The sequence below is a fragment of the Pocillopora damicornis genome, chromosome 12, assembly GCF_964200805.1.
Source record: "Pocillopora damicornis chromosome 12, jaPocDami1.2, whole genome shotgun sequence".
NCBI classification, from domain to species: domain Eukaryota; kingdom Metazoa; phylum Cnidaria; class Anthozoa; order Scleractinia; family Pocilloporidae; genus Pocillopora; species Pocillopora damicornis.
The window spans coordinates 15,751,635-15,779,056 of NC_142681.1; the positions used below are offsets into that span (position 1 = coordinate 15,751,635).

General features: G+C 39.2%; 1 protein-coding gene and 1 pseudogene across 2 annotated transcripts; both read right to left on the reverse strand.

Moving 5' to 3' along the window:
- Positions 1-483: 483 nt before the first annotated feature.
- LOC113683912 (selenocysteine-specific elongation factor) lies at positions 484-4,527 on the reverse strand. Its single transcript, XM_027201200.2, has 2 exons — positions 4,002-4,527; positions 484-2,708 (listed from the first exon to the last, which is right to left on the reverse strand). The coding sequence occupies exons 1-2, from the start codon at positions 4,464-4,466 to the stop codon at positions 1,416-1,418; spliced, it is 1,758 nt and encodes a 585-aa protein (XP_027057001.2). The 5' UTR covers positions 4,467-4,527; the 3' UTR covers positions 484-1,415.
- A 4,608-nt stretch (positions 4,528-9,135) lies between these two features.
- On the reverse strand, positions 9,136-13,092 carry LOC149036706 (uncharacterized; annotated as a pseudogene). Its single transcript, XR_016181447.1, has 2 exons — positions 9,598-13,092; positions 9,136-9,294 (listed from the first exon to the last, which is right to left on the reverse strand). The product of XR_016181447.1 is annotated as an uncharacterized LOC149036706 (transcript).
- Positions 13,093-27,422: the final 14,330 nt, after the last annotated feature.

Consider the following 27,422-nt stretch of genomic DNA (forward strand, 5'->3'; position numbering starts at 1 on the left):
CACTGAAAGATTACATTTCATCTCATTTACATATTATGACAAATTGACCTCTGTCGATATCAAATGTTTGTATGTCCGTAAATAATTGAACAGTTTTGACATTTCTTCCTGGCTAAGAGAAATAATGGCGCGTAATCTAAAATCGATCTGTTGTTTGTCATTACTTGTCAGTGTTACCCTGCTCATTCTTGAGAACAATAACATGTTTCTTCTTCCCCTCAAAAATGAAACCTCTATAACTCGAAACCCTGATAACTCGAAGTAATTTCAATTCCCTGGGTAATTTGAGTTAACGGGGTTCAACAGTATACCTAAAGAGAAAATTCGTATTGTGGAAGTCTAGGGAAGCAGAGCTCTGTTTCTATCTAGAACTAAAAAAATAATTGACATGTCCCACCAGAAGCTCTGACTGTTCCTCTCTGACCGCTCACATTCTCATGGATCTATCTACTTTCTTACTTTTAAGAAAAAATGTGTACCACCTCTAATTCTAATTTTATTTCATATATTTGACTGAAAAACAAAACCTGCAGTGTAACTTCATTTTCAGTTCCATTTTCTTAGCTTTCATCAATCAATGACAGGGTGGCAATGAGAAGAGCAAAATTCTAAACTGATCATGAAACTACTAAATCACTCAATCCAAAAGCCACAGCCCTTTCACCACCAAGATCTCAACATGAATTCTTGTTTATGAACCTTTAACTTGAAAACCACTTTCCAACCTTTCTTGATAATCTCAAATGAAGTGAAGCTATTTTCCCAGTAAAAAAATGTACTTTAAGGGGATTGTTGTCTGATGGAACAAGTAATAAAAAAAGAAAAACATTTTCTCTCAAAAAGCTACAGATATGAACTGTATAAATCTTTGAGCTTGTGATGTAAGGTGCTATTCATTCCTAGACTTTTTATGATTCAGTTGTTGCTTGTGGTATTTAAACCTATTCTTCTAAAAAATTAATACCCATATCTAACCATGGGAAAAAACTACTACTGTCAACATTTATTGTGATGTTCCACGTAAATCAGTGTTACCCTTTTAAACCACGAGAGTGACTGACATCTAATTTCTCTTTGGAGCATCACCCTTGAATCAAATGTAAAGTTCATGAGAATAAAGTAGATGATCACCAATTGAAAAATTCTAATCATGGGTTAAAACTTCTTCCATCAACATTTATTGTGATGTTCCTCATAAATCAGTGTTATCCTTTTAACCTGTGAGAGTGTGACTAATTTCTCCTCACAGTAGCACCTTTGATTCAACTGTTAGGGTCATGAGGATAAAGTAAATGATCACCAAATTAAGAAGCTCCTGATTGTCAAACAAATTCTCCTTGTCAATTCCATTGGAAATGGAAACAGAATTGCTTAGAGAATATGGATGCTAAGGTGAAAACAGTTTTAAAAGCTCTTCATTGAACCATTTTCTTTTTAGGATCATAATTGTATCTCTTGAACTCCAGTGTTACTTTGATAGGTCTTGTGACTTGCTCTGAAGAATTTGTTTCCTCATTTGGAGTTTCCAATGTGGTACCCTTGTTTTTTCCACCTCCTTTTTTCTTTCCACTGGAAGAAAGCTTCAAAGCAGTATCAGGAGACAAGCCAGTAGCAATCCTGATCTTGACTTTACCACTTTGACCAAACCCACCCTCAATCATTCCTTGTTCTCCAGTTGACAGGGTCACTTTCATACCTACAAAATTTTGAATGTTTGTTTCTTTCTTAAACAAAGAGTGAGCAATGACAGAATATTCATCTGCCATTCTCTCCACAACACCTTGCTTTGCCTTGATCTTGTATATCTTAAGTTGGGGTAAAAGGGTTTCCTTAAAGTTCTTCTCTGTCACCGGAAGTAATAGCCTTCCATGAAATGCTATTCTACAGACGTTAAGATGAATATCAGAATCAAGCCGTGAGCCAATCACAAGAGAATGCTCTGGGCATGTCACAGGTTTTTCAAACTCAATGAAAAGCCACTGATGACTTGAAACAGGCTTGCTTTGTGGATCTGAATCTTCACAACCACCTGTGCTTAAACTTTTCTTTGACTGATCTATCACCTCTTCTTGAAAGATGTACTCTCTAGAAATATCAAAGGCTTCTTGTGTCTTAGGATCCATTGATTGCCCAGGAGGAAGGCCAAACACTTGAAGTGTACCCATCACGGTTTCATGACCGATTGTTATGTGAAACTTTGATTTTGAAGTGATGGTTCCTTTGTAGTATGATATTGGTTTAACTGAAACAACTGCAGCAAAAACAGTGGGTACAGTACTGGGACTACAGACAAGGCCTCTCTCCAACAGCTTTGGATCAAACTGGGTGACGCACATGCCCACTCTGTCACCTTGTGATGCATCTGTGACAGGAGCCTTGAACATCTGCATGGATTTTACCTTCTTGGTGATCTTCAGGGAGGGGATCTCAATTGTGTCATTAATTTTGAGACTTCCACTAAGAATAGTACCCGTCATCACAGTGCCTTGACCTCGAATGGAGAAGCAGTGGTCAACGGCAAATACCAATGGTCCAGAAGGATCTCTGTTAGGAAGGTATGACAAGGATGAAAGTAAATCAACTAGCATCTGTGTTCCAACAGGTTCAGAATCTGGGGAGTCAGGTCCGCCAGGCTTAGCAGAGACTGGTAAAATTGGAGAACCTGCAAACTTGGTGCTTTCCAATGTCTTGGTAAGCTTCTTGGCCATCTGGGAAAAAAAGGATAAAACCTTTTACCACAAAATGTGATTTACATGCAACTTCTCCAAACAATGTCAATATAATTACTAGGCAACAAGTAATGAGATTAGATACCACATCAGCTTAACTCTTTAACCCTAAGAGTGATGAGCATGTAATTTCTCCCAACAATATCACTCCTGAATCAAGCATTCAGGTTATAAAAAGAAAGGAAATTATCCCTAACTAAAGAAATTCTTGATTGTTAAACACATTCTCCCAATCAGCACCTTAGAAAATGTATAGAGAACAGTAAAGAGAATAAGGATAACATTAATTCAGGCTCTTGCCTTGAGAGAGCACCCAGTTTGCTGAAATGAATTTAAAAGGAAAGGAAAATCCTCAACAAGGGAGTAGCATGAATAAGATCATGGAAGTTTAGCCCTTTCCAACCCAGAATCAGCATGCATATTCTCCACACTGATTTTGATAAATTTCCATAAGTGCTGTTAGGGAGGATTTGTTAAACCAGGAATTTGTGCTGTCCAATTCTGCCTGAGATTAAGTGTGTGATTAACAAACCTGAATACCATTTTATGGTAATCCAGTTTTGATAATCACCTACATGCTAACTGACTGGATTATACTCCAGATTCTGTCCTTTTACCATCATACATCACCATAACACCCTCCAGATCATTTTCTTACAATACACATTCCAATAGATTTTACAATATGGGTATATGATCATTCATTAAATCAATCAGATCTGTTTGTCAAGTATAAGGAAGCTACATGTCAATCAAACTATAAGGCTACAGTGTGTATTCATCTATTGGAATTCATTACGAGAAATAGAAGGGCACATTTTTTTTTTAATCATATGGTGTCCTTAACAGCCTGGAGCTTGTTGTTTTGGTGCACACATCATTTGATCACTATGTCTTCAGGTAAGCTAGCTTAGGGCTGAAAAAAAATATAGCCAACACTTACTAGGCCCTAAACCCTTTCACACCCAAGCTTAAGATTGCGATAGTTATTCTCCTTAATGTCTATCATACAATTCCTACAATGTTACTTTGGAGAATTGGGTAGTGGATCAACTAATAATCCACTGATTGATATTTTCATTTATTCTCATCACTTGTCTGCGTGATACTGTATTGATATTGTTAGGAGAAATTCTGTCTTAGTCACTGAGGGGAGTTAAGAGCGTTTAACAAGGTCCATATTAAGATCGAGAACATCGACTTGTTTCCCACGAGTTCATTTGGGAGATAAAATAAAACAAATAAGACGAAGCACTGCGAGAAAAACCTTACCTTTTCGATTAACGCTTGTTTTTTATCTTCTTTCAACAAGTCAGTCTTGTTCAGCACGACGACCATTTTCTCGCAAAGTATCTCTCCGATCACAAGACACTCGGCAGTCTGAGTCTGCATCCCTTTGGTAACGTCGACGACAAGCATCATCATATCGATAATCTGAGCACCTCCAATGATTGTTCTGATAAGGGAGGCATGGCCCGGGCAGTCGACGAGTGTAAACTGAAGAATGTCAAATCCGTGCTCCTTCAAATGTTCTGGGATGGGTACTTGAAATGAAGAAAAGCCGAGATCCAGAGTTATGCCACGTTCCTTACTTTGAGGGTTTTTATCAAAAGAAGCTGTGGATGCAGTGGAGCTTAAAGCTTTTGCAAGTGATGTTTTTCCACTATCGATGTGACCAAGAACTCCGATATTAAAGTTTAGAATCTTTTTACTAGCCATCTTGGAATCAGCTGACATGTAGCCTTGATCAGGCAGAGTACTACGTTGTGTAAAACTAACATACTTTCCCGACCTGTCTTCCCATACTTCCTTGCAAGCCACACCTGCTTGAGGAAACGGACGAGGAACTGAGTCGTCGCTAACAGAGTGGGGGGGGGGGGGGGGGGGGGCTTTAGGGGGAGATCGGGTAAGATGTATTGTGACCCAACCAAAATCTTCCGACCCCCTCCAGGAGATAAATAGTGAGCGGTCCGGGAGCAGGGTTGATATGCTCTCCCTACAATCTAGAGCTCAGGGACATTTTGGTTCCTTGTTAGCGGTATGGGTAGTTTGGAAAATCCCATGGTTTCAACGAGCAATTTTCATTGAACTAATTTATTCTTGTTTTCTCGTCACCATATTCTCACCGATAGAGTAGCTCCATTTTCTGCATATAAACACGCACACAACCCACAGTCCTGCATTTGCTCTGAGGGAAGGGCAAGTTGGAAGACCTGTTGTGGCATTTCAGAGAGCCACAGGCATTCGAGATTCAATTTTAAGTAAGCCTTTTAGCGACTTGGGACCGGCAGTGTCCTTTTGCGAAACCTAAATTTTGGAGCCTATGGCGCGAAAAATTGGCTGAAGAATAATTTCTCGATTATTCCTTGCTGTACCGGCGACGAAAGGGGTGCTTTTGCAAAGACTTGTATAATGTCTGAGAGCCAAAATGAAAACTTTTGTGTCGAGAGAATGTCGTAACTCTGGCTGTAGCATCCATGGCATGTAAAATAATCTCTACGTCTACCCCCTTCCTATTTGCTATGGAACTAAGAAAATCTTCGCTTGTTCTGACCTCCAACTACAACTACTCGTCCCCTGTTTTGCCAGCCAGCCTTGATGGTCTTCTGTGTTGGATAGTCTGTCAGCACTATCTTTGTCTTGGTGTGTGAAAGAAATCTTTTTCAATGATCGGAATCTCTGTGATGTCTGTTGAAGCAGTGATTCGATTATCATTCTTGCGAACAGGTTCCTGTGCTCGTGCAGCTCCACAACATTGTTTCTGCCAGCAGTCTTCCAGTTTGAAAACTTCTGTTTCTTCATAAAGTCCTAAAGATTGACTCTCTCCTAGGGACGGAGGCAGGGGGAAGGCAAGGAAGTTTGTAGGGTTTGCTGCGTCACGATAATTTACCTGATCCCTCATGAAGCTCTCTGATATTCTTTAAGTTATCCCTTCCCTCATTGGCAGTTAATGAGCAGTCAATTATCTACAGAATCTCCTTTATACTCTGTAGGCAACAATGGATTTCCCCACCGTTCCCCCTGAAAACCATGAGATTTAACCCAAACTTCCAGTTTGAGCTGACATAAATTTCCATGCTGTGAAGAAGAAGAATTTATGAAGAATAGCAAAACATTTTAGACATCGTAGGAAGGTCAAAGGAATTTTTAGTAGCCCAGTAGTGCGTGCTCATTTAGTCACGTGACTAATCTTGAGACGCCCAGTTACTAAGTTCCATGCTCATTTAGTCACGTGAGTAATCTTGTGACGTCCAGTTACTAAATGAGCGTTTAAGACATCAACGAGAACGTAGATTTAGATAAGGGTCTTATATCTTTGGTTCTATTTTGCTGCTATTTTTCTATAAAAAAGGAAGTTACAAGATGTTTTATATAGTAGCCTCGTTTTCATGCACGGTCTATAGGGGCATTTCTAAAAGCGTTTGAATATGTTTTATTACCTTAAGCCATTACATCCCAACATCAGTATGCATATTCTCTATACTGATCTCTAAATATTTCCTAAGATGTTGACAAGGAGAACTTCTCTGACAACCAAGAGCTTCTTTGGTAGGTGATCAACTTCTTTATTCTCCTGACTTTAATGTTTGATTCAGGGATGATATGGTAAGGAGAAAATAGATACAAGTCAGCCACAGGGGACAAAGGGTTAAACACCTATTAAGTTTATGTTCATGTTTTAAAAAACCCATGAAGGCGCTGAAAATGGAAAAAAAAATTCTTACAGGGAAACGGAAGAGGTCACGTAAATAAAGGTGCAATCGCGTGACACCTCTCGGCCTTTTTTAAGTAAATGTATATCACACACTGAATTAAGTTTTTTTTTTCATCAACTAAGAGATCTTTTGATAAGAATTGTGTAAACATTGTTGTAACGAGAAGTAAATAAAGACTAATGAACGCATGTAGTCCCCTCCTATATAGTCTCAGTCTGCACTGATTCTTTTACCGGAGAAGTTCGACTTACGTATTTTAAATTCAACTTGTTTAGGCTATTAAGAAAAGGGGCTTAATTGTCATGTTCCAATTGTCATGTTCGCTTGTATCATATTCCGACGCAAAGTGCGATGTATCAGCGAAGTATCCAGGTGGAAATGAATTTTTTACTTTGTTTTCCTGTTAGAAAGATGTAAAATCTCACCTGGGACAGCTGAAGGTGCCTCAGACATGTGTTCGGTCAGAAAAGGAACTTATTTTGGCCAGAGGATTATTCAATCAGGACGACGCTGATGAAACCGTTTGTCCAAAGCATCGCGCAGCGCTAGGTACTCGGTGGAGACAAAATCTGAAATGCCACCATGAAATTGACTGAATAAACATCAAGTTTATGGCAAAAATTGCATAAATTAACGTCAACGGTCACGTACTTCAGAGAGCTGTGATCACACATCTCTTATAGGGCCCCAAAATTTTTTTGCCTACAAACATAGTGTTATAATAGGTAACTTCTATGATCATATGTTTGTCGATACACAATCTTGCCCGTTAGAGATATTTAGATTTTAAAATCCCTACTTTTTTATCTTTTTGAATAGTTCCGGTTAATGGTTACCTATTCTAAATCAGCCAAAAGGAAAGCAAATTACCCCAGTTTTAGGAATTAATTTTGTTAAGGTTCAAACAACTATTGGACAAAATAAGATTAAAATCCATCGCATTCTATTAGCGTGAGAGATATTTGTAGGAAGTGCAATTTTCGAGCTAATTTCAGCCTCTTAGCCCAGGGATTTGATGTGAGGGCTCTAATACCCCAAGGAAAATTAACTGGGAGTCCGAACTACAGTCTGTACTCAGGATTCTCGAATAACTTAATGATCCCAATAAACTGTGAAAGTTTGAAAGCAATCGGTGAGATGGCATGTATCACGCCTGCCCGGTCCTCTCTTGGAAAGACTCTCAAATATATTTTGAGCTCTAAATTGTCGTGGAGAGGTTCTGAAATTATCAGTGATTTATTCTGGGTAGTTGTGTAACGGTTTCTGGCAATTTTCTTGAGAAATTTTGTTTGTAACTAAAAAACCATCAATGGTATCTCGCGTTCCTTCACATGGAGGGCCTAAAGCCACGGAGCAGACTAAAAATTTCAAGCTGTGGAATGACAGGAGGATAGTCCTAGCATCAGAGATCTAACCAATAGCCGATTTGCAGAGATTTTTCTACATCAAAGCGCAGGGTGCATATCACAAGAGGCAAGTGACCAGTTAAAACTTGAAGTATTGATGAGCCTGCCTAACACTTCTCGCTTCTGCAAGCGATTTTATACTTCTGTCTTCATAGATTAGTCCAGACCAGGATACATTTTGATGATTTTTTTTCCAATGTAATTTTGAATGAGGTGCCATTTACCCATCAGTATTTTCTTGCGGTTAGATAAAGCCGAGTGATATATTGCATTACAAAAGGCAATATTTTCTTCTGCGTGCTGTTTCCTTTGTTTTTTAAGTGACCCTTCTCTATTGGAGCAGACAACTCTAGACATGTATTTCCCCAGAACTTCGTTAGGTCTCCTCTTTCCCTTCTTTTGTCGTATTTTTAGACTCTGTACGTTTTTTATTAAATGTGGTGCGCGTCAGATTTGATTTTTTTCTTCTTTTGCGAATCCTTTCTTTAAGCCAAGTAAATAGTGTTCACGGGCCGGCACGACTCCTGCCAGGAGAATTTCTCCGCACTTGCCCGTATGTTAACAAAAACAGAACTGTGGTTGGCAAGGATTCTTTTTGAGATGCTTCATCAAAATCATTCCTCAAATATTTAAGATTCTGACTACTTTCAGACGAGATATTCAATGTGAAAGTTTATTTAGGAAGAGTCACCCAATCTTGTAGTCTACACATCCTACTACATCTTCAATGTACTGCAAGTATTCACTGAAACTGAAGGGTTATACAAAAATAGGCTGTGCTACGCCAAATACGAAAAACCACTAAAAAACCACTCTTTAGAAGTGGCCAAAAAATATGTGGAAACGTATTCCTCATCTAATGTAGCAACACTATACCCCGAGGAAAGGGTAACTAAAATAAACCTAGTTACACTACTAATCACACAGAAAATTCAATGAAAGCAGTGATATTTTACAGAGAGTTGTAAAACAAAATTACATTAGATAAAAAAAAAAGAAAAAAAAAAGAAAGTAGTCAAACATAAGACTGACCGACGTAGAATGACTTAATTTTCCCGCGAAACGCTTAAATAATCCAAAACTACCGTGTTGCCATGCGAACCTATTCAACGTGCCTCAGAATATTAATTTCTGACTAATTCGTTCTCATGTCCCTCAAACGTCAGAAATTACATGCTTTGTCAATTAAATCTTACAAAAGCCTTAAAAAAAATCAAACCAGATTTCAGTGGTTCGTTTTACACCTAACTACTTTACTGATTTCGCTTTCTTTAAAAGCCTTACGTACCCTAATTTGGGATAGCTCTTTTTTTTGCAACGTCAATGAAATAACGGATAGAGTATTTTCTCTACTTATTTCTATTTAATTTATCCATCTAAAAGTCTTTTAGCTCTGTTTCCTTCAAGTAACTTTCATTATTTACTTTGTCAGGGTCTGTTTTCCTGTGAAAAAGCGAAAAACAACAATTTATTAATAACTCGATTAATATTTAGGATATAAAGCAAATACAATTATACCAAGCACAATATGTAAAATGTATATGGAAAACACTTGTATCTGATTGGCAGAGAGCGTCTATAGTAACTTTTCGAAAAAAAAATATATATATAGGTATATATTAAACCAGCCTTGATGTTCAAGGTAACAAAGGATCCCCGCCGACAGTCAGCGACTAGTAAGTCATAGCCACCTTCACATCTAACTTAACTTTAATTTATGAAATACCTGTTCTCACCGAGTCTTACCTCTGTTTGTGAACTCAAGCTTAACATCATCTCCAATCAGCGTAAACGAAGCCCACTCAGACACATTGGTCAAGTCGTTTTTTCTCATCCACTTCATGGCCTGATGAAGGGATTCACTGGCACTTTCTCCTTCAACAAGGTGTTCGTAGAACCGACTCATCAGCTTCTCTGTTGCTGAGTCTGAAATAGCCCATAGCGCAACCAACACCGAGCGAGCACCGGATCCTAAGAACGCACGGGCAATTCCTATAACTCCCTCGGCTTTTATCTCTCCACTTCCACTGTGACAGCAGCTAAGTACCACCAGTTTGGCTCTGATTTTCACTCGTGAGACATCAGCCATCGTCAACATGTAAGCTTCCTGTGGGATAGCGTTTCGACTGTTGGCAAAAGGAATGGGGGAGAGGGCAATTTCTCCCCTTTCGGCGTTACCATGGGCAGCAAAATGTATTAGGCTCACTGAACTTATCCGCTCAATTACTGCCTGTTTCGTTGCTTCCTCTTCAACCAGGGGGGGAACGCCCACCAGTCGTCCGACCATCGCTGCTTCCTTTCGTGCACCTGGCAATGGCAGCAGCCCATCAACCTTGGGATTGCCTATTATCAAGGCACCAGTGTTGCTGTGATAGTCTTCTGGACTATCTTGAATGGTCTTGAGTGTCGTCAAAGAAGGAATGACACAGATCCTATGAGTCTCCGACAGGTATTCGGCTCCCTCCTTTTCACTCAGGGCAGCAAAGGGAACTTTGTACAAATTGCGGTCAGGAACAATAATCACTTCAGGCTCCTCAAACAAATGATAAACGGGGGCAATAAACAATTTGTAACACAAATATAAACTTGAAATGACTTTCTCGTCCTCACCCTCCTCCAGGAGTCGCAATCTTGCTGAGCTCTTTTGTTCGGGGGAGAGAGGTTGCAATTCAACCATATTTAAAGACCGATCTTCACAATCTTCAATGGGCAAAATACCGAGACTCCGGAAATTATCAGCCAACAATTCACTAAGAGGCAAGTCTTTGGGCAACCCAGCTTGAACTAGAATCTCTTCTAGTGATATTCCTTTATAGTGAAGGACTCCACCTGTTTTCAAGATCCACAAATGCAGATGATTGTGAAAATAAGAAATGTACAGACAAGTACAGTTGTTTTTCTCTCTAAAAATGTTTTCAATGCCAAACCAAGATTGGGGATTAGCAGAGATGTGCGTTTCAACCGAGTACTTCCCTGCCATCAAGTCTGATAGGCCTCTAGCTCGACCCAACTCCTCAACATAAAGAGCATCACGAGTTTTTCCGGTGCCACAAAGCAGAGTGCAAAGCAGCTTGTAGGAAAATATTCCTGAGTGCTCCAGAAATGATGTTTTGAACTGATCATTGGCGCCCAAGAAAGATCTGAGCTCCTCATACTTTTCAATGCAAAGTTGAAGACACGAGAGGGAGTCCTCGACTTTATTTTGAAAAAGATACAAAATAGCGTATTCTTGAAGAATTTGGAACGCTTTTCTTCTATCTCCAATATCTCTGGATATGGATAAAGCTTTCTCCAAGCACACTTCCGAAGCTTCAAAATCTCCAACAGTTCTGGACATAATTCCAAGATTTGCAAGATCTGCTGCCTCCCCTTCCTTATCACCGATTTCAGTTCTGATATTAAGCGCTTTTTGGCAATACTCTTTAGCCTTGTCGTATTGCCCGAGCGAATGAAACACAGCACTTAGGTTTCCGTAACATGATGCCTCTCTTTTTCTGTCGCCAATCTCAGTTGTAATGACAAGCACTTTTTGGAAATACTCTTTAGCCTTGTCGTATTGCCCGAGCGAATGAAACACACAGTACCTAGGTTTCCGTAGTCAGTTGCTTCTCCTTCTCTGTCGCCAATCTCAGTTATGATGAGAAGCGCTTTTTTATGATACTCTTCAGCCTTGTCGTATTGCCCGAGCGACTGAAACACAGTACCTAGGTTTCCGTAGCATGATGCCTCTCCTCTTCTGTCGCCAATATCAGTTCTGATGACAAGCGCTTTTTGGAGATACTCTTTAGCCTTGTCGTATTGCCCGAGCAACTGAAACACAGTACCTAGGTTTCCGTAGTCAGTTGCTTCTCCTTTTCTGTCGCCAATCTCAGTTCTGATGACAAGCGCTTTTTGGAGATACTCTTTAGCCTTGTCGTATTGCCCGAGCGACTCAAACACAGTACCTAGGTTTCCGTAGTCAGCTGCTTCTCCTCTTCTGTCGCCAATCTCAGTTCTGATGACAAGCGCTTTTTGGAGATACTCTTTAGCCTGGTCGTATTGCCCGAACGAATAAAACACAGTACCTAGGTTTCCGTAGTCAGCTGCTTCTCCTCTTCTGTCGCCAATCTCAGTTCTGATGACAAGCGCTTTTTGGAGATACTCTTTAGCCTTGTCGTATTGCCCGAGCGACACAAACACAGTACCTAGGTTTCCGTAGTCAGTTGCTTCTCCTTTTCTGTCGCCAATCTCAGTTCTGATGACAAGCGCTTTTTGGACATACTCTTTAGCCTTGTCGTATTGCCCGAGCGACTTAAACACAGTACCTAGGTTTCCGTAGCATGATGCCTCTCCTTCTCTGTCGCCAATCTCAGTTCTGATAACAAGCGCTTTTTGGAGATACTCTTTAGCCTTGTCGTATTGCCCGAGCGAAAGAAACACAGTACCTAGGTTTCCGTAGTCAGTTGCTACTCCTTCTCTGTCGCCAATCTCAGTTCTGATGACAAGCGCTTTTTGATGATTCTCTTTAGCCTTGTCGTATCGCCCGAGCGAATGAAACACAGTACCTAGGTTTCCGTAGTCAGCTGCTACTCCTTCTCTGTCGCCAATCTCAGTTCTGATGACAAGCGCTTTTTGAAGATACTCTTTAGCCTTGTCGTATTGCCCGAGCGACTCAAACACAGTACCTAGGTTTCCGTAGCATGATGCCTCTCCTTTTCTGTCGCCAATTTCGGTACTGATGGCAAGGGCCCTCTGAATATACTCCTTCGCTTTTAGGTTTTCGCCAAGTTTATGAAACATATTTCCGATTCTTGTGCAGGCGTTTGCTTCTCCATTTTTTTCACCAGTTTGTCTCCTTATATTAACTGCTTTTTCATAAAGTTTTTTGGCATCTGTAAACCTGTTTTGACTCTCAATTATCTCTGCCAGAGCCATGCTTACACCTCCCTCTTCTACTAAGTCACCAGTCTCGCTGAGTAAGACAAGCAGTTTCATGCCGTATCTTTCCGCACTGATGTAGTCAGAGATACTACGATAAGCGCTGAAAAGAGCAATATAAATGAACTTGTAAATTAGTAGCAGTAGTGAAGTAAATTGGTCTTCGCTGTTTTGATCGGTGTTATTTAGCAAAATCAAACATTCGTTCCATATCTCAATGGCTTTCTGAATGCGATCTGAGTTGAACAGGAACAGGGCAACGTCTACGGCGATGGCCATGAAAGCTATCATGGCTTCCGTCTGCCATTTGGTTTCTCTTGCCATCCTCTCCTGTTATTAGGGAAACATTACTTTTAGTAACACAAGTTAACCAAATGATTCAGTCGCTAATCTGAATTCATAATGAGTCGCTAAAAACAGGAACCCATATGTGAAGTTACAAAAACGGGCTGAGTCGATTACTCCTGGAAACTTCTTGTAACGAGCTGAAAGTGTTAGAATTCAAAATATCGACTGAACACAAAAGTAAGTGAAGAAGAGGCGTGGATAAGTACAACTGGAGCACATCAACGGATCACATTCGGGAAAACTTGTCAAATCAGTTTGACCTGCACAGTTTTTTGAAAACGGACTGTGTGACTGTCACACCGTGAAAGTCAACTGTTATTCAAGTGACTTTTGATCTAGCTGTTTCGTTTGTTCATCTTATCAAGTAAAAAAAAAAAAGACGCGCGCTTGAGTTTGACTAATGGTCGTGCGTCGGGGGCTCGCGCTATCAATGAGGGGCTTTTTAAAGGCAGTGGGTTTCCTAAAAAAAAAAATAGAGGAAGGATTGGTAAACCTTTTACCACAACGTTCAGGGAACATTTGAAAATGTTGTTCTAGCAGTTTATCACCAAGTAATGAGCTTACTTATCTGAAGTATTTGGCTGAAAACATAGGATAGATTTTAGTTTTGATCACGTGATTGTGGAAACCATCAGTTTGCTTAACAACCGTAGCTATTGAAGTTGAAATATATTGTATAAAACCACAAAGGTTTGAAGAACGTAATTTTACAGTAGAGATATAAAGCATCCGTTTATACTATGTATGCAATTACAATGAATATAAGTAAGTTTCAGTTTCTCTACTGAAGAAAATTAAACATCTCTTTTTTTTCGTAGCGCGCGGCGTCATAACTTATCTTCTTATGCGAGACTCTGGCGCTTTAACAGAAAAAGATTACAGCCTTTGGGAAAATATGTACCGTAGAACCCGCCGCTAGTATCCAAAGATTTAAGTGAAGGGTATCTCGATCATGACACACTTGTGTACAAGTCGAATCTACCGCGATCTCTGAATCATTCGTTGGACTCTCATAAAACAAAGTCAAATTAATAGCTAATGCTGACCAAAGCCATTGAAAAATCACGTAGTGAACCACCACGGATTTCCTTCAGCGAGGAACAGTCCATGCACGACATAAATAGAGCCGGGTCTGATTTGTATTTTATAATCATCAATTTCTCAAATTGAACGATACTCAATAACCTTAGTTAACGAGGATAAATTATACGGTATAAAGCCACAGAGATTTGAAAAAGTCGCCGTAGAACGAGTTTATTTAACTGTGGTGGCGATGCAATAGCACCATTAACAGCTTTAACGAAGGGCTAATGCTCTAAACGAGACAAATACATATTGCAAACGCAAGGATCGAAAAATCAGTTATTGGGCTTTGCCATAAGAGCCTTACCTCTCTACAGTTACTAAAGCTGATAAAAGCGAGTGACTAGAAAAGATTTCCATCGCACTTACCAAGATGTTGACAATGTGGCTGACGCCTTGAAGAACAACAAACAACAAAAATAACGAATTACAGTTGGGATTTTTTCTTTCCGAACTTCCACCCTCTCAGTGTTTTGGGTATCCAGATCACTCGTGTTTGAGGTTACTCCCTTCCCCCCTCTGGGCTAATTGAAATAAAAAGGAAAAGTTATAATTGTATAATTTTTTTTTTGTGCTCCAATGCCTATCTATCGCGTCCTATTTTGGTCGAAATTTTCGGCAGGTGGTGGTCATATAATAAAATGCTTATTGATGTGAGTTTGGTTTGGCTCTCGTTCATGAAGCAAGGACCACGCTGCGCTCGGTCCGTAGGTCATGACCCCGAGCCAAATTTTAGTTCCCGTCCGACCCTACCACTCAAGCAATGAGCACACAGTATTTCGGTTTTGTACGTCACACTGTTATCACTAATGATGTAATTAAACGTGAAAAAATGAAAAGTGTTATTCTTTTTTATTCTTTTTTAATAGTGAACTTCAGGCTTAAGTGTTGACCTCTTTGAAAGGTTTGATTTTCATCACAAGATCGACCGCAGTACAACCTAAGTTTCTTTCTTTAAACGGTAAGCTATCTGTGCGTGACGATCGACTCCTTGTCTTCGTGAACTTTTCACGAGTGTGATTTGCATGATCGAAGCCAAAAATGCTAAAAAAACTAAGTGACTGTATTTCGGTTTGGCACGTCACACCTTTATAACTAAGGATGAGAAAGGAAACATTTTACCCTGTTTATGATGAGAAACGTTAGGCTTCAGTGTTCATCCCTTTTGGAACCGTTGGATTTGCATCACGAGGTCGATCAGATCGAGAATACAAATAAAGCTTCCGTCTTTAAACGGTAAGCTATCTGTGCGTGAAAACTGACCCACTGTACTCATGAACTTTTCATTTTCTTGCGGGTGTGATTTGCATGATCGAAGACAAAAATAGTAACTTTTATAATACATAAAAAACGGACGAACTGGATCGGTAATTTGCTCGCAAATAACTACATCACCTGTCTTACCTTTGAAGGTATTAAATACAGTGACTGAAAAATGGCAACAAGCAAATGACATCAGAGAGAGGACTAAGCTTGACTTTCAGTGATAAACAATAGTTATAGTTAATAGTTTAACATATTTCTTTTGGGAAGAGGAGAGAGGTGGAGAAAATGGACCGGACCACAATTGCGTTGTAGGATCCGCGCATCCGGAAGGCACTCTCTTGAAAACTCCCAACGGAATTTCGCGCTGCTTTAACCTTTTTGTTTACTCTTTTCCTCTAACAGTTGCAAGAAACTTGCAACTAGAGGGCGCTAACACCGAGCGATTATTTGAATGATAAAAGTTTTATATAGCTTGGGTTCTTCCCTGTCTTCGAAAAATAACAAACAATTGCAAGCTTGACAGGCTTGCTTCCCGTTTAATTCTCCAAATTCGGGGAAATGTCGTGTTCCAAGGCTACACGGTCAAAGCCAAACAAGTCGCATTTGAGAATTATGGGCTCACTGTCGTAGAAGGAGGGTCTCAATGGGGTGATGGCTTTTACGGCTGAAGGTTTCAACTCAAGCGAATGAATTTCGGTTTCGTACGTCACACTTTTATAACCAATGATTGAATTGAACATGTAAAAATAACTTATTTCTTAGACTCCCCAGCGTTAAGGGGAACTGGAGGAAACAAAGAACTGCATATCATACTGTAAATGACTTTAATTTACTTAGCCAGGAAATATGAGAATCTGCTAATATTAATACATTCAAGCGACATGTTTTTAACTTCTTAATGTAATTCTTAATTACAATTCCTTTTTTTCTTTTAATTTTATGTATATATTTTAGTCGTAATCTACGAGGTCCTTTTCTAAAACCATTTTTTGTGGAAATAAAGATTTTTTCACAATAAAGATTATTATTATTATTATTATTATTATGTTACTCGGTTCATCCATGTAAGAAGCCCTTTTTTACTTCGGTAATTATCTTTACAAGTCAGAAGAGTTTTGTTATATTCACAACAGCGTCTGTCAACATTCACTTTCTCGGAAAGACAACCACATTATAGGCCTCAGTGCACGCTTTTTGTTAAATGAAGTCCAGCGATTGGTCAGTATTTCAACCGCAATTTCTAGGAAAAAGGCCTCAGGTGACTGCAATATATCTCATAACGCTGATGGCTAGTATTTCAATTAGCTTTTCTCGAAAAAAAGCAATCTCTATTTTAGTTAATATGCTTGAATAACGTCCTTTGGTTGGCTGGTATTTTAATCAGGTTTTCTTGAAAAAGAAATTCACTATAGAGAGTTGAGTGCTTGGCCATTATTAAACTAATTCCAGTGAGTCATCCTCTCTAGAAGTTCCTTTGCATTCCGATAGAATATACAACCTCATAAATGCATACACGAATATCCCAGCATACTACTAGTGATTCATGGAAAGCCCGGATCAGGCTCACCGTTAGTGATCGAAGAAAACCAAATAGGCCGAGCGAAAACATAACGGCGAAAGTTAACTAAAGACGGCAAGTTTACCTGCTTTAGTCTGCCGCTTTTCGCTCGTCCAATTTTGCAATCATTTCTACTGAACAAGTCTCACACAGACTGGATGAAGGAAAAACTGAGATTTGATCTTTTTGGGAAGTGAAAGTGACGTCACATGTTCTAATATTTTTTTGAAGACAGGTATGTCAGCGAGCAAGTGAGAGCCATTGCAAAGAGCATTATTTACGAGCAAGCACACAGGGATGGTATGGGCGTATCTGTGCTATGAAGATGGTTTCTTCTTAATGAATGTTTGCATTTTTTTCGAAACTAATGGCTATAGAGATATTCCTTAGCAAAAGGCACCAAACCAATTTTTTTCAATGTGTTTGTTGTTTTATTGACGCTTAAAAACAATTTTTATTCAATAAATGTTTTCAATTCAAATACCAAAATCTGCTGGGCTCGATGTTTCTATGTAGTCTTAAACGTCGTTAACGAGAAAGGCTCGAACCTCGCTTCAATAAGTTTTCTTTTTATTGAAATGTTTTTGAAAATCTACTGTTTCTCATTTAGCTGAATGACCTGTTTGCCCAGGAGACTGTCTCACAGCCTGGGAAATAACCATCTTTGTGACTTCTTTATCATCCATTAATAATCTCATTATCGTTACTAAATATGTAGTATCATAATGTTTCCACAACACAATGCACAATCAACCTCGATTCATGATCCTCTCTAAACCTGGGAATGAGGTTGACGAGGCGATATACATCGGTATGGACTACATCGAGAGAAAAGTGATCATGCACCACACTAGAAGTGTACTTTGTCATGATGCACGACCACAACCTTTTGTAACGATATCACAAACGTTGATCAGGTGGGATAAAAGCCCGTTTAACATTAACGGGAATTTGCTAATCTTAGATCACGATTTAAAATAATTTTTCAATAAGTTTTTGATTATTATATTGTTAGCTATATCCTGTTAAATATTTGGGTGTTTCAGAACGAGTTTCCATTAAGTGTCGAAAGTAAACAAGGATGAGATTGGTTTTCTTTACTTTGCAACGTGATTGGTTTATACAACGCACACAATCCTCTCAGCCAAACAGATACAAATGTAAAATCAATCGTATCTTGGTCACTTTCCTTTTTCCGCGCTTGAGGCAGCTTTGAGATCTAATTGGCTGCTTGCGATATCTACCTTTCTTCTGATTGGTCGCCGTGATAACTCAGCTTTTGGCCTTACAACACTCAATCGAAAAGCGCTCTACATCCAGTTTTGAGAAATGTATGTACACAGTAAATTCACTAATCTTCCTCAGAATCAGCGGAGCCTTCATCATCAGCGATGTCCGGCATAGGGAAGCGCAAGATAGCCGCAACGCCGGACAACTGGCCGAGCTCTGCGAGAACCAAATATAAAATGTAAAATTGTGCGAAATTTACATCATATTTAGAAATTGCAAGAAACTTATATTTAAAGAAAGGCGTTATTCGTATTGTCACAAGCGTGAGACAAAGGGAAAAACCGATGTTACCCATGAGGTATCGGACCCCGAGTAATAACAGAGGCGGAACTGGATGGAGAGTTCGAGGTCTTGAACCCCCTACCCCCCCACCCCCCGTTGGGTTGTCTTGTTACTTGTCTGACACCGACATTCTTACAACGACAGGATCGCACTTTACAACTCAACTGATATTTTATTATAAAAGGGGGGGGGGGGGAAGGGAAGGGAGGGATTGGCAGGCTTGAGTTGAGAAGTAATTTTGGAGTCCCTATTAAAGATTCCTAAATCCGCTCTGCATGAGTGGTGTCATCTCTGACAAGTACTCTGCTTGCTGCTTGTATCAGCAGTGCCGAAAGTGTCGTGTTAGTAAACAGAAAAACAGGCAAATTTTGAGCTCGATCCTCGAATATTGAAAGATATTATTAGTTAATTACGACAACGTACAAAAAAAGTGCATACGTACGTTCTCTAGAAACACGTAGACTTGAAAAAACCCTGCATTGAATGAAAGCAAATTGAAACCCTTTCAGGTCTTACTGCTAAACTTGGAAACCACCGCGTTAGTAACTAGAAGCGCGTAACAAACCTGACTTCGCCGCCATTTTCTTGAACACTTTCAACAAGCTTGACATATCTTTTACGAGTTGGCAAATCTGTCGACCTAAAAAGACATTCGAGAAAAAAAAAGAGAGAGAAATAGTACAGTTGTAATATTTCACCATAAACATTGTTGTCTTGAGGTTTTTACCAAACCTTTTATGATTTGAGCAGTATGAATCGCCATTGCAAAAATTAAAAAAAAAAAAAAACACCCTCCAAACTCTACCCAAAATCTACACACTGACGTTTATTGATTTGGTATGTCTGTGCACTTTAAGATTCACAAGACAAAGGGCCAGAAAGTTGATACTTCGTACGGAGTGTAAATTGCAGGTTAAAAGAACTGATGCGCCTAAACCGCCTCTTTTCCTAGCAACATATTGAAAGAATCCCCACACTCTGGGAAATTCCTTTTGCAATTTTCTGATACTAACCACTTTTTAAGCTGATACATTATTTTTACTTTGAGGGGCTAGTTAATATGTGAATCAATTCTAGAGTTCTCATTTAGATACGCGGTCGATTTTCAACTACAAAGCAGAAAGGAAAAACATGTTCTTTCAAGATGAAAATAAGCTGAATTGAGATAATACATCTTTCGAACTGTACAAGAATATCGTTATTTTTCATTTCTGACCTGAAAAGTTCATTTGTAACAAGAAGAGTTTTGATTGCCAAAGCTTCATTGGCCTTCTCCACATCTGTAATGCTAAATAAAGAAATTAAAGATGCTCTGATAACAATTTGAACAATTTTACCAAAACATTGTGAAGAAATTATCCAAAGCTTTTACTTCGCTTGATGCCTATTACAATTAAAGTGAAAAAAAAAATCAACAGAGGATAACCGACTAAGTCGGGACATTTCTCGTCACTGCAACTGTTGACGAGACCTGTGATTTAGAATTCTTTTTGGATTGAGTGTCGTTAAACCAAAACCAAAGTTTATCACAACAACCAACCAACACTTTTCCTTTTAAGATATAAATCTAAACAATTTCGACTTACCTTGGTGTTTGCAAGTCTTGCAGTGACAGTAGGATCCGTCAGAACTTCTGCACATCATGCAAAACAAACAAACACATGGGTTAAACGGAACGGATTTTTGCCGATTTGAGGCGAGCTGGCCTGCTCCATTTAAGAGGATGTAGGGCTGGACGAAGGGATTTTATTCATGGAATCAAAGTGATTGCATCGAATCGATCTGAAGTTGATGGGCCTCGTCACGCCCCGGAGCACGCGGAGGGAGTGAACAAAAACAACCTTATTTCCATCCCCCGTGCTCCCCAACTGTTGAATCACCAGCAACGCCAACAACCTCTGAAATTTGTCCTTTTGAATGCTCTCGCTCAATCCGTATGAAGACTCTGTTATTGAGGGATTACATTGTAGAACATGATATCGATTTTTTCGCCATCACTGAGACGTGGCTCACTGATGATTCTTTGGATGAATTCTACTGTCGTGACATTTGTCCTGAAGGGTATAACATTGAGCAGTTACCAAGGAATTATGCTCACGGTGGTGGAGTTGCTCTAGTTTACAGGAGATGTTTTATGGTCAGGAGGGATGTACAAACGATCCACAGGAGTTTTGAACTCATTAATATTCATATTACATCAGTTTACAATCATAATCTTAGGCTTGTCGTTATTTACCGAGCTCCACCTAGTCTTGGGAATGGATTCACGGAGTGTGGAGTCCGATGGCATTGTCCATCAGTGTGCCTTGTCATGTTTTAAGTCGGTAACATCGTCTGATGTCTCGGAATTACTTAGTAAGATGACCATCAAATCCTGTCCTCTTGATCCCGTCCCTGCTTCTGTTTTGAAGCAGTGCACATCAGGTCTTTTGCCTGTTATGACTCAAATTGCAAATCAGTCTTTATGTCTAGCTGTTTTTCCAGACTGTTTTAAGCTTGCATTGTTGAATCCTCTTCTCAAAAAGCCCACACTTGATGTTAAAGTTTTTTCGAATTTTCGTCCATCTCAAATTTGACGTTCATGTCTAAACTCACTGAGAAGGTGGTGGCATCTCAGTTGATTAATCACATTTCTAGTAATGGACTTGATGAAATACTACAATCTGCATATAAACAATTTCATAGTACCGAAACAGCTTTAGTTAAAGTTTTTAATGATATTATCCTAGACGTTGATAGGAATAGGACTGTTATCTTACCTTTATTAGATCTATCGGCCGCTTTCGATACGGTCGATCACACTATACTGATTGAGAGATTAGCAAACCGCTTCGGTCTTTGCGATCTAGCTCTGGCCTGGTTTAAATCATACCTGAGCGACAGAACTCATTTTGTGAGCATTCGTGGTGCGCGGTCTGTCACGTGTTCGCTGTCGTGCGGAGTACCACAGGGCTCCGTGCTTGGACCGATTTTATACCTGCTCTATACCTCCCCATTGGGGGATATTGTCAGACAATACAACATGGGCTATCATTTCTATGCTGATGATACTCAGTTGTATCTGTCTTTCAATTCTCTCAGTGGGGATGATCAAGCTTATTCTGTCTCTCAGGTTGAATCTTGTGTTAGAGATATCGACCGTTGGATGTCTTGTAACAAACTTAAGTTGAATAGGGACAAGACGGAACTGCTCGTTATCAGTTCAAAATATCAGCCACGCCCATCTTTAGATAGTATCCTGGTTGGTGATCATCGTGTAGAGCGGTCTGACAAAGCTAGGAACATAGGAGTTGTTTTTGATGAGACCTTGTCACTGGATAAGCATGTGAGTTCCGTTTGTAAATCTGCTTTATTTCATCTTCGGAATATCGCTAAGATTAGAATGTATCTGACTTCTGAGAGCACAAAGACCCTTGTCCATGCTTACGTTACTTGTCGACTGGACAATTGTAACTCGTTGCTCCTCGGGTCACCTGACTATATTATTCAGAAGCTCCAGCGCGTTCAAAACTGCGCCGCACGCCTTGTAGCTGGGCACCTAGGGCTGCGCACATTCGCCCCGTCCTTAAGGAGCTACACTGGTTACCTGTGGAGCAGCAAATTACCTTTAAAGTATTACTGTTAACTTTTAAAGCTCTCAATAATCTGGCGCCTCCGTATTTAAGTCAACTTATAGTCCCATATGACCCTACAAGAAATCTTAGGTCTGCTGGCAAACATTTATTAGAAGTACCGAATGTGCGCCTGAAGAGCTATGGGGACAGGGCCTTTTCGGTCGCTGCCCCAAAGCAATGGAATGATATTCCCTTAGATATTAAATTAAGTGGATCAGTTGATGTTTTTAAATCTAGATTGAAAACTTATCTTTTCAGACTCGCTTTCATTTGACTTTTTGTTTTAGTGTCATTGTTAGTTAGTTATTTTCTTTTTTGATTGTAAAGCGATATAGAGCTTTTGTATATACCGCTATACAAATAAAGTTATTATTATTATTATTATGTTAAGCCGTTTCCTCTCGACTGCAATGTGTTAGATGTGATTTCATTAAAATCAATTTCGAGATCCGTGGAAAGTTCTTTATATCCTCACCTCTGAGCGAATGTTTGTGACCCGATGATGAGTGAGCCTGAAAAGGAAAAAAAATCGTACACGCTCTAGTGAGCCGCGCCCTCTATCTTAAGCCCCCTCTATACTAAGCCACCCTTTCTATTGAATTGAACCCCCTCTCTAATAATATACCCCCCTGTCTTGAACTTCAAGTGTTTCTTCAGCCCCCACCCCCTACTAATAAGCCCCATGCTCCGCCCCTTAAAAACTTTTTTGTAGTAGTTTTATCGCGTATAGTTCGCCTGGAGTCCCCTTCACAGCCGCTCTGTTGAATGTCATGCAACACTTGGAGGAGTGTTACGTGAGATCGCAAAGAATGGCTGATCCCGCCTAAAAAAGGAGACATGTGGCCTTCGTCCTGTAGACTATCCAAGTTCAATTAAGTTATAATTAAGTTATAACAAATCTACAACATTTTTAAATCTAAACTTACCAAGAGGAATTTTGATTTGTTATCAATGATTGCTTTCCAATCATTCTTTACAGCTTGTTGGAACATATAATCACAAAACTGATCCTGCAAATATCATTTAAAACAACTACTTCACCACATTGGTTACTCAACACTAATAATAAAAAATATACATAAAGAATTAAAAGAGGACATCTTAATTACTTTAGTTCTCACTGTTAGTTAGAACATTAAGAGATACGCCTTCCTTTTTCTTCTTTTCCGAGTCGCAATGTATTTTTCTGTGCTTGAAGAGGAGCTGAGGGGTATAAGTTGTGGGAAAATTTTCCATACACACCGTATGCTGAACTGTAGGGATTTACAATTCTGCTATTATTTCATTTTTAATATTAGCTTAAAGTTTTATTTTCTTTTAAATTTTCAACTACATCTGAAAATCTTATTAATCACATGAAACAGACGCAAAAAGGACAGAAATAAAGCTGTGATAATAGTCCTTTATAACAAAGAAAATCCCTCTTAGACAGTTGCTATCAGAGTCAGATTCTTTATCTACTCATAAGTTTACTTTGAAAAGTTAAAATTATGATAATAGGAAAAAGCAAAATCATGATCATATGTACCCCTTTCCTCTTTCACTGCCTCTCTAAGGAATTAAACAGTTTGTGCTTCTCTACAACTAACCTTGACAAAGCCAGGACTAGCAACAAGAATGCACTTGATGACTGAAAAATTAAATCAGAAAATAAATGGGAGGGTGTTAATGTTCAGCAGTAAAAAGTGCATGCATCCATAAGTTAGTAGCACATACACAACAAAAACCAACTTGGGCAATGTTTTGGAGTAGGATGCAACAATCTGAACAAACATTTGGATTGTGAGAGTGAAGGACCATGGAATGTTTGCTGAGGAGAATGGAGAACCTCTGTCAAGGACAGATATTAACTTTTTTTACCTGGGTGCTGCATGGCAATCAAACATTTTTACTCCAATTGGCTAATGTAAACAATTTGGTTACACAAAAGTTAGATTCATAAAATAAAAAACATGAAAAAGTGAGGTCGTAAAGATGTTTCCTTGTGTCACGATAATTAACCCGATCCCTCGAGAAGCTCTCTGATATCCTTTAAGTTATGCCTTCCCTCATTGGCAGTTAATGGGCAGTCAATTATCTACAGGCTGCCCTTTATACTCTATAGGCAACAACGGATTTCCCCACCGTTCCCCCTGAAAACCATGAGATTTAACCCAAACTTCCAGTTTGAGCTGACATAAATTTCCATAAATGGTTAAGAATATAAGAAAGTCATATATTTGAACTGCGGATAAAGACGTTAATGAAAGTGATCCTCGCAGTAATGTGCACTACTTAGGCAGTAGTGAAAATAAGGCCTGAAAAAAATTCAGATTTGAATCCATGACCTCTGCGATACCGGTGCAGCGCTCTACCAATTGAGCTAACAAGCCAACTGGGAGCTGGTCATGAAGTTGGTTCTAAATAAACCCGTGAAGTGATGAATAAATGCGAGGATCACTTTCATTAACGTCTTTATCCGCAGTTCAAATATATGACTTTCATTCTAATCCCGTACAGGCCTGAATTTTTTTCAGGCCTTATTTTCACTACTGCCTAAGTAGTGCACATTACTGCGAGGATCACTTTCATTAACGTAAATTTCCATGCTGTTTATGAAGAATAGCAAAAAATGTTAGACAGCAAAGGAAGGTCAAAGGAATATTTTTTAACAGCCCAGCCTCACTTCCATGCTGATTGAGCGTTTAAGACATCAACGAGAACACAGATTTACCCGAGGATCTTAAATCTTTGGTTCTATTTTGGTGCTATTTTCCTGTAATAAACGAAGTTGCAAGATGTTTTATATAGTAGCCTCGTTTTCATGCACGGTCTACAGGGACATTTCTAAAAGCGTTTGAGTATGTTCTATTACCTTAAGCCTTTACATTCTAACATCAGTATGCATATTCTCTATACTGATCTCTAAACATTTCCTAAGGTGTTGACAAGGAGAACTTGTCTAACAACCAAGAGCTTCTTTGGTAGGTGATCAGTTTCTTTATTCTCCTGACTTTAATGTTTGATTCAGGGGGGATATGGTAAGGAGAAAATAGATACAAGTCACCCATAGGGGATAAAGGGTTAAACACCTATTAAGTTTATGTTCATGTTTTAAAAAACCCATGAAGGCGCTGAAAATGGAAAAAAACATTCTTACAGGCAAACGGAAGAGGTCACGTAAATAACGGTGCAATCGCGTGACAATTGATCCTGGGACACCTCTCGGCCTTTTTTAAGTAAATGTATATCACACACTGAATTAAGTTTTTTTTTCATCAACTAAGAGATCTTTTGATAAGAATTGTGTAAACATTGTTGTAACGAGAAGTAAATAAAGACTAATGAACGCATGTAGTCCTCTCCTATATAGTCTCAGTCTGCACTGATTCTTTTACCGGAGAAATTCGACTTACGTATTTTAAATTCAACTTGTTTAGGCTATTAAGAAAAGAGGCTTAATTGTCATGTTCCAATTGTCATGTTCGTTTGTATCATATTCCGACGCAAAGTGCAATATATCAGCGAGGTATCCAGATGGAAATGAATTTTTTACTTTGTTTTCCTGTGAGAAAGATGTAAAATCTCACCTGCGACAGCTGAAGGTGCCTCAGACATGTGTTCGGTCAGAAAAGGAACTTATTTGGGCCAGAGGATTATTCGATTAGGATGAGGCCGATGAAACCGTTTTTCCAAGGCATCGCGCAGCGCTAGGTACTCGGTGGATACAAAATCTGAAATGCCACCATGAAATTGACTGAATAAACATCAAGTTTATGGCAAAAATTGCATGAATTAACGTCAACGGTCACGTACTTCAGAGGGCTGTGATCACGCATCTTTTATAGACCCCCCAAATTTTTTTGCCCACAAACATAGTGTTATAATAGGTTATTTCTGTGATCATATGTTTGTCGATACACAATCTTGCCCGTTAGAGATATTTAGAATTAAAAATCCCCACCTTTTTATCTTTTTGAATAGTTCCGGTTAATGGTTAACTGTTCTAAATCAGCAAAAACGAAAGCAAATTACCCCAAATTTAGGAATTCATTGTCTTAAGGTTCAAACAACTATTGAACAAAATAAGATTAAAATCCATCGCATTCTATTAGCGTGAGAGATATTTGTAGGAAGTGCATTTTTCGAGCTAATTTCAGCCTTTTACCCCAGGGATTTGATGTGGGGGCTCTAATACCCCAGGGATAAGCTGGGAGCCAGAACTACTCAGGATTCTCGAATAACTTAATGATCCTAATAAACTGTGAAAGTTTGAAAGCAATCGGTGAGATGGCATGTATCACGCCTGCCCGGTCCTCTCTTGGACAGACTCAAATATATTTTGAGCTCTAAATTGTCGTGGAAGCGTTCTGAAATTATCAGTGATTTATTCTGGGTAGTTGTATAACGGTTTCTAGCAATTTTCTTGAGAAATTTTGTTTGTAACTAAAACCATCAATGGTATCTCGCGTTCCTTCACGTGGAGGGCCTAAAGCCACGGAGCACACTAAAAATTTCAAGCTGTGGAATGACAGGAAGGATAGTCGTAGCATCAGAGATCTAAACAATAGCCGATTTGCAGAGATTTTTCTGCATCAAAGCGTCCACAAGCTTCGCGCAGGGTGCATATCACAAGAGGCAAGTGACCAGTTAAAACTTGAAGTATTGACGAGCCTGCCTAACACTTCTCGCTTCTGCAAGCGATTTTAAACTTCTGTCTTCATAGATTAGTTCAGACCAGGATACATTTTGATGACTTTTTTTTCCAATGTAATTTTGAATGGGGTGCCATTTACCCATCAGTATTTTCTTGCAATTAGATAAAGCCGGGTGATATATTGCATTACAAAAGGCAATATTTTCTTCTGTGTCCTCTTTCCTTTGTTTTTTAAGTGACCCTTCTCTATTGGAGCAGACAACTCTAGACATGTATTTCCCCAGAACTTCGTCAGGTCTCCTCTTTCCCTTCTTTTTTCGTATTTTTAAGCTCTGTACGTTTTTTATTAAATGTAGTGCGCGTCAGATTTGTTTTGTTTTTTCTTCTTTTGTGAATCCTTTCTTTAAGCCAAGTAAATAGTGTTCACGGGCCGGCACGACTCCTGCCAGGAGAATTTCTCCGCACTTGCCCGTATGTTAACAAAAACAGAACTGTGGTTGGCAAGGATTCTTTTTGAGATGCTTCATCAAAATCATTCCTCAAATATTTAAGATTCTGACTACTTTCAGGCGAGATA